General features: G+C 45.2%; 1 protein-coding gene across 1 annotated transcript; it reads left to right on the top strand.

The window, feature by feature from the left end:
• Window positions 1-407: 407 nt before the first annotated feature.
• Window positions 408-10,777, top strand: HTR5A (5-hydroxytryptamine receptor 5A). The gene is made up of 2 exons (XM_003792024.1): window positions 408-1,154; window positions 10,445-10,777. The coding sequence occupies exons 1-2, from the start codon at window positions 408-410 to the stop codon at window positions 10,775-10,777; spliced, it is 1,080 nt and encodes a 359-aa protein (XP_003792072.1).
• Window positions 10,778-13,196: the final 2,419 nt, after the last annotated feature.

Genomic DNA, 13,196 nt, shown 5'->3' with positions numbered 1-13,196 from the left:
TCCTAGAAAAACTGGCTTCTTCTGCGTGGTCTGCAGTCTGGAGGGAGGGGCGAGGAGATGAGCTCCGAGGCAGCTGCATGACGCACCAGCCCCTCTCCCGGCACCCATACGCCTGGCCTCCAGCTTCTCTATCCTGGGAGATGCCCCACTCCGGTGACCAGACAGCCGTTTCCGCCGCGGTGAGGGGCCCTGGCTGCGACACTGGCCTCTGAGGGCTTCGGACCTGCGGCGCTCCAGCCCAGCGCCTTCTTCTCGGCCACAGATGTTCACTGGCAGGCGGTTGGGGCAGAATTCACAGGCATTTCCCAGAAACGCAACACTGGCCAGAGGTTGCAAACATCCGGAATTAATTTAAGGCTCCTGAACGCCCCTTCAGCAATCACCCTGGGCCCGTCTCCTGACCAGATATGGATTTGCCTACAAACCTAACCTTCCTTTCCCTGTCCACCCCCTCCCCTTTGGAGACCAACCACAGCCTTGGCACGAGCACAGGCGACCTGCGTGCCAGACCACCCCTGCGCTCTATCTTCGGGGTGCTTGTTCTGACCTTATTAGGTTTCCTGGTGGTGGCGACGTTCGCCTGGAACCTGCTCATACTGGCAACCATTCTCCGCGTACGCACCTTACACCGTGTGCCACACAACCTGGTGGCGTCCATGGCCGTCTCGGACGTGCTAGTGGCCGCGCTGGTCATGCCACTCAGCCTCGTGCACGAGATGTCCCGGCGCCGCTGGCAGCTGGGCCGGCGGCTCTGCCAGCTGTGGATCACATGTGATGTGCTCTGCTGCACCGCCAGCATCTGGAACGTGACAGCCATCGCGCTGGACCGCTACTGGTCGATCACCCACCACCTCGAGTACACGCTCCGCACCCGCAAGCACGTCTCCAACGTGATGATCCTGCTCACCTGGGCGCTCTCTGCTGTCATCTCTCTGGCGCCGCTGCTGTTTGGCTGGGGGGAGACTTACTCTGAGGAGCGCGAGGAGTGCCAGGTCAGCCGTGAGCCCTCCTACACCGTGTTTTCCACCGTGGGTGCCTTCTACCTGCCGCTCTGCGTGGTCCTCTTCGTGTACTGGAAGATCTACAGGGCCGCCAAGTTCCGCCTGGGCTCCAGAAAGACCAACAGTGTCTTACCTGTCCGCGAGGCTGTGGAGGTGGGTGTGACCCTGGGCCTTAAAAACACGGCACTCATGTTTGGATAGACATCATCCCCGGGGTGCTGCCCACCTGTGTAGAAAGTGGAGCTCTTTGGTTTGGGGTGGAATGGACTGGGAGAGGGAAAGAGCGTCTGAGACCGGTGCTGCCGTGACGTGCTGCCCCACACAGAGCCAGTCAGGTCGTTGGCATTGCTCTTTGTGTCTGTTTTCCATTTGCCATTTCTGACGGGTCCTTTATTTGCAGACTCAGGGGTTCGGATTACTTAATTCTCCAGAGTCCCCTTTGGTCCTGGAATTCTATGAATTTATAGCACCCTATAGAACATCTGCATAAGCTGGTCTCTGGGGCACACTGAATAGTACACTGGAAAAGCCTGCAGCTTTCTGTATGTCCAGCGGAGGTGTTCCAGGTAGAAGGGGTGGAAGTAGATTGGACAGGAAGACTGCCATGCACCAGGCTAAGCAGCTCAGTGTTTCAGCCCAGCCCAGTTTTTTCTTTGCAAAATAGCAACTGATTTTGCAAAATGTGGTATCATCATCTAGGTTACTAGCATTCTGCATCACCTCCCTCCTAATGTAAGACTGAAAAATGTTGCTTCCACTGGCCCCTGCAGGGCGTTTGTCATCTGCCTGCATCACTTTGTGGTGTTTATTCTGGGTATTTCTCCCACAGCCCCAACAGGCTATGTGCAACCAAGGACCACTGGTCTATCTTCCTGAAGACAGTAAAGTTAGAGGAGGAAATTAAAAACCCAGGGAGGGCAATTCCCAGCTCTCTACAAGTGGCATTTACTTCTTGACAACCACTAGAGGGCAGCAATCAGGGCTTTCCTCCTCATCCTTGCCCCCCCCATGCGCCCCCCCCCTTTGTATTAACTCTTAATAATCTGACCCCAATGACTGGAGATTCTGAAACTACATGTAAGTTGAAAATGCTATATAAGTTGAACAGCTCCCCTCTCCATTGCCAAGGGTAATTACTTGAACTTAATTCACATATGAAGTTAAAGCAGAAATGTACACAATTCCTATTTTCTGTTCTTTCTCCTAGACAACAAAGTAAGATCATTACACTTGCTGAGTACATACTATGGGGAAGGATGGTAACGGCCTTGTTTTTGCCAGTGAAAAGTTTGGTCCAGTGAGGGAGATGGACACGTGCCATGGGCTCTTCATGTGTTTTCTGAAGTCTGTAGCTAATTTTCACCAGGCCCAGTCAAGCTCAGAGGGACCAGAGATATCGCTAAAAAAGAAGTGGGGAGGGCCTTGTTTAGAAGAAAGAGAAAAGGAGTCAGGGGCTACGTGTTTTTTTATCTAAAATAGCAGTTGTCAGGGTGATATTGTCCCCCAGGAAACATTTGGAATGTCTGGAGATATTTCTGATGCCCAAGTTGGGGGAAGAGGGTGCTGACAGCCTCTGGTGTGCAGAGGTCAGGAATGCTGGCAAGCATCGTACAGTGCACAGCCCTTCCCTCACAGCCAGTGACTGTTCAGACCACAATATCAACAGTACTGCATTTGGGAAGCTCTGATCTATTAGATCTCTAAACTGAACAAGGAGTACTGATGGAAAAGAACACGGCACTTCCACCAAACTGCCTGGAGCCATGTTCCCTGAGTGCAAGCACCCAACCAATTCCAGGTCAGGAGCAAAAGGACTGGCCACCATCGAGGCCGCACTGTACATTAGTCCTCTCCTACCACGATGCTTCCCAGGAAAGCATGGTTTACCATCGATATCAAATATAGCTTTAAAAGGGGGAAGCAATTATAATTCTATCTCAGGTATATTATAAAAGGATAAAGGGCTCTCTCATTTCTCTGCTTTGGAGATAGCAGAAGCAAAGCATTATGACATCTTTGTGCTGTCATATATATAAAGGATATAAAGGGAGAGAGAAAAAGAGGGAATAAGGCAGTGTGTGTGTGTGCATATATGTGTGTGCATTTGTGTGCATATTTGTATGTGTGCATGTGTGTATATATGTGTGAGAGCACACACATACATATATGCACACACATATACACTCTCTTTCCCAGATCACTTTAAAAATGGATCCCTTGGCTTTGCAAGACCTTAAATGATCCAGGACTCTACCTATAGTATGAGGCTGCCTCTGCTCGTACGTTGAAGGGTTAATCACAAACTATTTCTCTGTGGTAGTGGGTGTCAGAGTTTCTAAATACAGTTCCACCACCAGCTAGTTGTGTTACCCAGGGAAACCACAACAGTTCTTGTTTCTTTGTCTGCTGAGTTTTATTCAAACACATGCAAACCCTAACCTATGACAGCCACTGAGATGACAACGGGAACAAGAGACAGATAAGCCTTGTCCTTGTCAAAAGGTGATTCAGCCACTACTGAGGACTTGCAATAACAGGCTGAAGAGAAATGTGTTGCTTACCACAGTGGACAGATGTGCTTTCAGGGACAATTTCTCTGAGCAGAGCAGAAAGCTATTGTTAAATGGCACTCAGGACTTCAGGGATTGGCAGACTACAGAAGTGTGAGTGGATGACATCATCTATATTAGCTGCTGATGTCAACTGGCTGTTACTCCAGTGGGGTTGGCTGCAGGAGTTTACCCTAGTGGCCTGAATTTCAAAGGTGAGAAGGAGACTACCATAGGTTGGCTTTTAAGATCATCTTCATTGAGATCAATTCTCCTTGATTGATATGATAAATAAGTTTACAACTGGCTCTGCACTAAAGAACACCCAGGTCTTTCCCTAGGTCTGTGGGAACATGTAGGTTTTGGTCACCTATTCTTGGTCCCAATCCAGCCAGACCTTCAGGAGAGACCACAAGAATCATCCAGCTCTTCACCAATGCTGTTGTTTCTTTCCTCAAACCCTAAGTTTTGTCTGTACACATCTGATGTTCTGATTGCACATTAACTAACGTGATTTTATCCTGTTCTTGGAACCATTTGTTGAATCGTCTGTCAGGAAGTGTTGTGCATGCCTGTGAAGTTCCGGACGGTAGGCCTCAGACAGCTATGAGACTAACAAGCGCAACCAGAGATATTGTAAGAATGGACGGAGTGGCATCCCAAGTGATCACCCGGATTTCCCAGCTCTGATCAAGAAAGCATGTCCCAGAGGTTCCCTGAGTCTTTCCTAGGTAACTGTGATCCTTTTTATTCTAGCTTAAATATAGACTGTTTCACCTTTGTTACCCAGGTTCAGGTATAGGGGTCCTGACCTCAGTAGGCTCCTAAGTCCCTGAGATCAGAGGCCTTCAAGGATGTTTCACCCAGAGAACCATTTCTCACAGTGACTTTCAGCTTCCACTTTTTAAGTCTATATGGAAATATCTTGCCCCTTATTAGATATTTTCTTTCTTTTTTTTTTGAGACAGAGCCTCAAGCTATCCCCCTGGGTAGGAATGCTGTAGCATCACAGCTCACAGTAACCTCCAACTCTTGGGCTCAAGCAAGTCTCCTGCCTCAGCCTCCCAAGTAGCTGGGACCACAGGTGCCCACCACAGTGCCTGGCTATTTTTTGGTTGCAGCCATCATTGTTGTTTGGTGGGCCCAGGCTGGACTTGAACCCGCCACCTTAGGTGTATGTGGCTGGCACCTGAGCCACTTAAGCCACAGGCGCTGAGCCTAGATATTTTCTGAATTGGCAATTTCACATTTTAGTTTATTTTTTTCTTGTTAAACTTCTTAATTCAGGTTTAAGCCCACTTATAAAAAGACAGAATAAAACTATAGTTTAGCTGTCAAGTTTATACCAGAATATTGCTTGCAAGTTTCTGAAGTCTATTTTCTATCTTTATTTAGTTTACAATTTTGAACCTTTATTTAACCTTTCCTTAAAAGCTTCTGAAATCGCCTTATGTGTTTTCTATTTTTATATTTAAATTTTCATAGCATGGTTACATAATTCTTCCCTTTTCTATCCTTCTTTTAAACATTTTTTCCCCACATGAGGGGATTTCAGTTAATTTTATTTTATTACTATTTTTTGAGATGGAGTCTCAGTTTGTCAACCCCAGTAGAGTGCTGTGGCACCATAGCTCACAGCAACTGCAAACTCTTGGGCTCAAGGGATCCTTTTGCCTCAGCCTCCTGAGTAGCTGGGACTATAGGTGCCTGCCACATTTCCCGGCTATTTTTAGAGATAGAGTCTTGCTCTGGCTCAAGCTGGTCTCAAACTTGTGAGCTTTGGCCTCCCTGAGGATTACAGGCATGAGCCACCATGCCTGGTCTGATTTCAGTTAATTTAATTAGTCAGTACAGATGTGTAGTCCAAGACAATAAGAATTTTGTTTGATTTCCTAAAAATATTCTAAATTCTATAACAACATTTTTGTTTTCCTCCCTGGAGTTTAGAAAAATTCTTCATTATGACTTTTACCTTAGCTCTAAATTTGGGTTTTGATTTAAATTTTATAAATTAACTTTTTTTTTTTTTTGCAGTTTTTGGCCAGGGCTGGGTTTGAAACCACCACCTCTGGCATATGGGGCCGGCGCCCTACTCCTTGAGCCACAGGCGCCACCCTAAATCTAACTTTTGCCTAAAAATTTTATCATATGATTGTATTTTTCCCAAGAAAACACTGAAATAAGGGCAGTTCATGTAGGATTTTTAGATAAAGCTGAACAGAAGTATACAAGAGAGAAATATGCAAGGACAGAAGGTTGGAGAAGGTTACAAAATCTTGGAGAGTTGTTTTAGAATTAGAATCTTATTTTAAGACCTCAAAATACCAGTTAAAGCAGCTGACTTTTAACTGTTTAAAGTTCATCTCCTAATTTTTCCAGAACCTCTCTGAAATAGGTTAATTTATCGATTTTGATTTGCCAGAAGCTTTTCATTAGGCAAAAGAATGGCATTTATGAAGAAAAGAGCAAGAATTCAGATTATAATACATTTTATTTATTTTATTTTATTTTTTTGAGACAGAGTTTCACTATGTCACCCTGGGTAGAGTGCCATGGCATCACAGCTCACAGCAACCTCAAACTCTTGGGCTTAAGTGAAGTCTCTTGCCTCAGCCTCCCAAAGAGCTGGGACAACAGGTGCCTGGTGATTTTGTTGTTGTTGCAGTTATTGTTTTAGCTGGCCTGTGCCGGGTTCGAACCAGCCAGCCACGGTGTATGTGGCCAGTGCCCTACCCACTGAGCTATGGGTGCCGCCCAGGATTATAATGCATTTTAAAATAGGAAATAGACCTACTTTAAGGAGAAGATTGAGACTTCGACAGAGAGGAACCAGGACACACAAGAATGTTTGTGCTTGTGAATTGTGTCTTAGCATCCCAGATCAGAGCCTAGGAAGGGGCCATACGACCTCCAACTCAGCAATCACTAAGCTGGTATAGAATTGAAACAAAATGACATACTTTCACAAACTGAAAGTCAGGAGTGCCCTCATGAAAGTTTTGTATGGAACCCAAAGCAAAGGTCAACCAATTGCTTTTTCATAAATTGGTCACTGGTCTCATGGTCCAGCCTAAGCTCTCAGGTCAGGCTTAGATTGGACTGGAAGCTTATCAAGCCTATGCCTTATAGAATAATCGTTTTTATAGTTAACAGAAAAATGCATTCCAGATAAAACAGAAACCTATGCAATGAGACATACATAGAGACAAACAGTAGCAAAAACAAAGCAAGCAACATAGAATAAGTAGTTTAATGGCATAATACTATTTTTCGAGTGCTACACCTCTAAGACCACAGGCCTAAAGCCTTATGCAAAGATGTAAGTCAATTATCTAATGGTAGGCCTCTCAGTGAAAGATCTAGTTACTTGGTACAAATACCTCAGCCTAATGACCTCATGCAAGGACATGCTAGGTGACCAATCCTAGGACAACACAATGACTTGAGCAATAAGAAGCCAGGAGAAATAGTCAGAGCTCAACTCATTGCCAACACTGATGCCCTTGGCTGCACAGCCAAAGGGTAACTAGAGTTTGGGGTCTAGTGAATGCTCCTCCTGTCCGAGGATCCCATAGAAGGTCTTCTGAATGATTTTAGTGAGCCTACAGAACTGAGAGAAAAAGACAAAGTTGGATTCATGACTTAGAAAGTTACGCTTGCCAGGCACAGTCTCCTGAGCAGAGCAGAAGGTGGATCATTGAAGGAGACGGGCATCGTAGAGTTCAGGGACTGGAGGACAGCCAGAGGAGAGTGAGCTGACTTCCTCAGCACCTGGGCTTTACCCAGGTGGGCCTGCCACTGATTGGTGCTGCTCAGAGGCATGTTGACTGGGCTGAGTCTGACCCTCACTGGCTGACTTTCACAAGTGAGGGTTGGCACTGATTAGGTTTTTTGTAGGTTTGCAAATGTTTATTCACAAAACTGCATTGCCCTTGATCAACGGACTGTGAAGAGGTTTAAACAAGTAACTTGGCTCCTTATTATTATAGCTACAGAATTAGCAGACTTTTAGAAACTTTTCCTAAGTTTCTGGGAATATTTGGTTCCTACACTTGTGGAGCCTTCCCTGATGGATAAGGCCATTACTAGCTTGAACGACCTGACTGCCCCATCAGGCCCTGGTGACCTGTCTCCCATTCTGACCATGGTGTGTTAGAACCTGTGAATAACCTGAACCCACGCTGTCAAGGTAGGAATTTTCATCCTTTAACTTCAACACCCACTGTTGATAATAACCTACTGATCATCTGTGATACTGACGGGGGTGGGGTGGGGGCGAAGTGGAACGCCTGGGGGAAAATATAAGAACACATCAGATTTACGTTTGACTGGTCAGTAATTATTTAGCACATAATCATTTTGGAAGAGTGAAAGGTCTGACACAGAGGTGGCTTTCCCCGGAGAACTCGTTTATAGGGAGAGGTGAGGGTAAATGTTCACTTAGAAATACTTGTATATATGAATCTTAAATTGTGAAATATGCATTTCAGAGATTATTAGGAAAAATCTAACTGGCTTGAGTGTTTACTTTTTTTTTTTTTAACCCTATTCCCTCTTTTCTACTAACGACCATTTTGAGTGTTTATGGTAATTAATAGTCACTATTTCCCAGACTCAAGTACTTTGTTGCAATCATTGATTAGCAGACAGCAAAGAGCCGTGGACTCCACAAGTCAGAAAACTGCAGGGCGAGCACACAAATCTAGCATTTGAGGGCATTAGACACCAGAACCTCCATGAAAACCATGGTCCTCCTAACAGCGGGAGTCTCTGCTGTCCCAGAAGCTCCACTCCACACCACTCTTCCTTCTGGCAAGTGAATTGGCTCTGAATGCAGAACCAGAAAATGGCTCATGAATGATCAACATTTCACAAGGTACAAGAAATATGTGCTTTTCTGACAAACTTGGAATTCTATGACTCAACTATAAAAAAATTCCTGCATCAAAGTGAGCCTTACATGTCAATAGCATCACCAGCTTCACCATAGCCAAGGTGACCAGCACCCCCAGGGGCCCTGGTGTGGCCAGAATCCCCAGTGTCTCCCGTGTCCTCAGGGTCACCCAAGAAAAAAATGCCAAGATGAAGGATAATTTCCCAAAGGTTGAAGAGTCTGGCCAGAATTCTTTCCCCCTGGCCACTTGGGGATGATGGGAAGGAAAGTGGTTTCCAAGACATTATTTTCAGGTTGAGCTCTATTAAGGATATTGGTAGCTTTCCTTTATGCTGAAAAATTAAGCTAAATATTGTTTGAATTCTCTAAAGTGCACTCACAGATATGCATTAATAAATCAGAAACATAAATCAGGTTCCATCTGGCAGTGAGAGAGGGGTACGCAAGGAGGGGTTTTCACGGTTTATTTCATATGTGTTTTTCAGGGTTGTGGTACTATGGACTATTTGCTTCAATATTGATTATCTTTTCAATTGTACAATGCTAGATTTTTACTGTTTTTCAAGTAAATGACAGCAGGGCTATCATGCAAAGTTGGTAATTTATACATCATGGACATTACTTTAACCATAGTGTTCTCATACCACCTGTTTTTGTAGATGATGGGTCATTTTCTTTTTACTCCAGCTTAGAGACATAACCAAGAACTTAAGTGGATTAGATTAACCAGATAGATCTTCAAACTTAGTCCATTGCCTAAAATATTGTATCCTATTTGGAACAAGCTATGTAATTCCCCTTTTAAGTCATGACATGGTGGGTCATGCCTGTAATCCTAGCACTCTGGGAGGCTGAGGCAGATGGATCACTTGAGCTTAGGCATTCAAGACCAGCTTAAGAGTGAGACCCAGTCTCTACTAAAAATAGAAAAACTAGGCAGGTGTTTTGCATACACTTAGAGTCCCAGCTACTCGGAGGCTGAGGCAAAAGGATTGTTTGATCCCAGGTTGCCGTGAGTCACAACACCATGACACTCTACTCAGGGTAACAGAATGAGCCTCTGATGCAACAAAAAATAATAAGTGAATAAATAAATAAACAATCCCCCTTTTAAAATGTCCCAGAGCCCCAGTATGCTGGAGTAAGGGAAGAATACTATTAAATGTCAGTGTGGTCAGTGTCACCTACCAGAAATTGGCTGATTGGCTCAGAAATTGTCCCACATTTTGATCAAATCAGTACATTTGCTAACTTGGTAAATCCAGCCATTGTGATTTCTTCATATTTAGGCTACCTCATCCTCAGACACACATTATTTCAAAGCTCCTAAGAGCTAAAAATAGGGCCAGGATGGAGGAAAGGCTTCCTTTGGTGAAAGTTCCATTCCAGATGTGCTGGCGAGCCCTGCGCTGCAGAGCACGGCCTGTGGAGGACTTGGGAGCACCAGGTGAGACAGAGTCTCAGAGTTTGGAGTCTATTTTCCATAAATGCAGGCAGAAGACACACAGGGTAATCTTAGCGAGAGGAAGGGGCTGGCCAGTGTACTGTCTCAGACGGTGGAGTATGGGAGGAAGCACAGCAGTGGAAACCTTACACCAGAAGAAAAGTTCTAGCAAGCTCTAACATTTGAGAGGGGACGTGAACCCAGAAAGCTGGAAGGATGTTGGAGAGTGTGGATCGAAGGGCAGGGATGGGCAAGGACTGGTGCCCTGCCACTGAGTCATCAGAACATGCCATCTTCTGCCGCTGCCGTTCCCTCCGTTGAAGGGCAGCAGAGGGGAACCATCCTCATCACGTCTATTTCATCACATCTATTCCCTCCATTTCCAGGACGTGAGCAAAGCCCCCAGCTCCATCACCCTGTTTCCATATCCGAGGGTAGGGGGCCATAGGCCGTCAGGTTCCCGCCCCTAAACATCAAGGACTTTCCTCTGTGCTCGGGCTCACACCTGCCAGGGGTGAGAGGCAGCTCTCATATAGCTCCTGCTTCCCCTTCACAGGTGACGAAACCTGCTCAGCAGCCTCAGATGTTGTTCACTGTCCGCCCTGCCACTGTCACCTTCCAGACAGATGGGGACGTGTGGCGGGAACAGAAGGAGCAGAGAGCTGCGGTCATGGTGGGCATCCTCATTGGGGTGTTTGTGCTCTGCTGGACCCCCTTCTTCATCACGGAGCTCATCAGTCCCCTGTGGTCCTGGGACATCCCCGCCATCTGGAAAAGCATTTTCCTTTGGCTCGGCTACTCCAACTCTTTCTTTAACCCCCTGATCTACACGGCTTTCAACAAGAAGTACAACCACGCCTTTAAGAACTTCTTTTCAAGGCAGCACTGAGTAAGGGGCTCAGGACAGAAGGGACTTCCTCTGGAATTTCCAGTTTCATCTATTTCCCCACCCCCACCCCTTTCCCCATGTGGAAGATTCAGGTCCTTAAAGTCCTCCAGGGTCATCTTTAGAAACAGACTGGCCTCACTGCCACTTCTGGGTAGGAATATGGATCCTCACAATGATCTTGGTGACTTACGATATCTAACGTGTCTTTCTGTCCCTCCCTCTGCACTAACCGCCACGGACTTTTCCCACAAAGGGCTCTCTCCTCCTCCAAATCCACACCAGCATGTTTATTGCCATTGTCCTAGAGAAATCAAGGCAGATGAGAGGGAGAAGGTAAAAATAATATGGGCAGATTGACAAAGGTAGAAATGAATGAAGAAGTCATACTGTGAACATCTGGGGGTAGGAGACCATCATTCCCAGCTTTCTGGAGTAGTCCCCATTTCAAATATTTTGTTTTATGGTCTGAGTAAGTGTACCCAAATCCTGATGAGGTATGTCTCAATAGTTGACCTCCAAGTACCGTCTCCCAATGTCTTAAAGTACGTAGCCCTGATTGTAAAACCAGCGAATATTAGCTTTAAAGTTCCGTGTATGGCAACTACATCTCTGTGCAGGTGAGTGTGCGTGCACACACACACACACACTCACACACCCCACCCAGCTGTGAAGACGGAATGTTCCAATTAGTTTACTCCAAATGCAACCCATCAACTTGGCACAGGCACTAAGCGTCAGACTTCCTTCCACTTTGAAGCAACTCTTCATTAACCATAGAGAAGTCTGCTCCTCACGTCGTGTCTGCCACGCTTGCTTATTTGCTATGGTTTGTGTGTATGGAATTCAAGTATCTCTAGGCAAAGTCTTTTATGCTCAGCTCATGAGCTCAGAGTAAAACAACTGTCATTAAGTTGTTGATTTCTTAAATATAACTTCACAATCAGTGACTGTGAACACACATTCAGCAAACACAGGCCCTCGTTTGCTAATTGCTCCTGTCTGTTGGTGTGTGAATGCTGCTGGAAGGCCAAGACCCGTAAGTGCTGACAAAGACAGACCCGGGTAAAGCTGGCCCAGTGCTGGGACCCAGTATCTATATGATCATAGGAAACCTGTGTCATTATACAAAACTTTCAAAACATCTCAGGCAATAAATCTGCCTGTGGTCTGCTGTGTCCCCCACTCTCTGAATGCCTGAATTATGTATTGTAACATCTCTGAATTATAAAATACATGATTTACATATTGTATTAAATGTAATAAATTAAGACTTCGAAAACAGGACATTTATAATTTTGATGTGGTATTGGCTTGAAGTTACACCTCCCATTTATAGCCAAGACTGACTTTATTCAGAGTGTGAGCAGATATGGAAACGTTCCACATGTGTGAAGTCATAACTGATGCAGACCCTACACTATGGATTCAGACAGGTTCAGTGAAGAATTTACTTGGAAAGTCCTTAGATTTTTCTCATTTCTGTATATATTGCTCAAAGGGCTAAACCCACAGGTATTTTAAAATATAGACTTGTTCACTTATTTAATTTACCTTTCCCCCCTATTACTTGAAATTAAAGAGACCAACAGTGCTGTTGTATTCTGATGGTCTAATAAGGGAGGTGCTTCACGAACTCTAAGTTCCCCGCAGCTGAGAAGGATAAGCTCAGACACGGAGGCCTGGGGATGTGACATCAGAGTCAGGGTAAATTTGTACATCTGTTCTCTCCGAAAATTCACGTGCAAACTTTTATTCTACCCCATAATTTCAGTGTTTGTCTTACTGTTAAAAGGCTTATTTCCTTTATACTCTTTAGTAAAATGAAGATTTAGGAAGATGAGCCACATTTGTCTGGTGGCTTCAAATACTCCCTAACTCTCCTAAGATGCTGTATGCCCCTAGTTGGAGAAAGATTAGGTTATCACAATGTTAGTTACACCCCCAGCTGAGGTTATGATTAATATTTTCACAAGATGGACAGGTTCTTGTACTGTTATCATTCAGTCTGTATTTGATACCTCCCAGGCATCCCCTGAATTACAGATTATAGGTACAACACACTCTACTCATGCTGCACAGAGCAAGAAGCATTCTGTACACAGGAAGGCAGAAGTGGCAATCAGTGAATCACTGTGCTTCCATTTCAGTATCAAATGTTTATTCCCAGGTAAGATACGCAGACATTGATGACTTTGGGTCTCTAAATATCTGCAAAACACTTCCATTTACTCTTGGTGCTAATATTTTACCAGGTCAGAAATTAATGTGAATCCTAAACATGAGGTGACTGTTCAAAATATCGGTCCCTGCTGCTTGTGCCGAGGGCAGCAGCCACCTGTGTAGATGGCGCCTGGGGAGGAAGGAGGAGAAGGGCGGGGGAGGGGACGGGGCAAGATGCACACCTCTGTTCTTCTACCTA

This window comes from Otolemur garnettii, unplaced genomic scaffold (assembly GCF_000181295.1).
Source record: "Otolemur garnettii isolate 467f Iridium unplaced genomic scaffold, OtoGar3 scaffold00053, whole genome shotgun sequence".
Lineage (NCBI taxonomy): Eukaryota > Metazoa > Chordata > Mammalia > Primates > Galagidae > Otolemur > Otolemur garnettii.
Note: the sequence above shows the minus strand (reverse complement) of the source record. Positions and strands in the feature narration are given on the sequence as shown.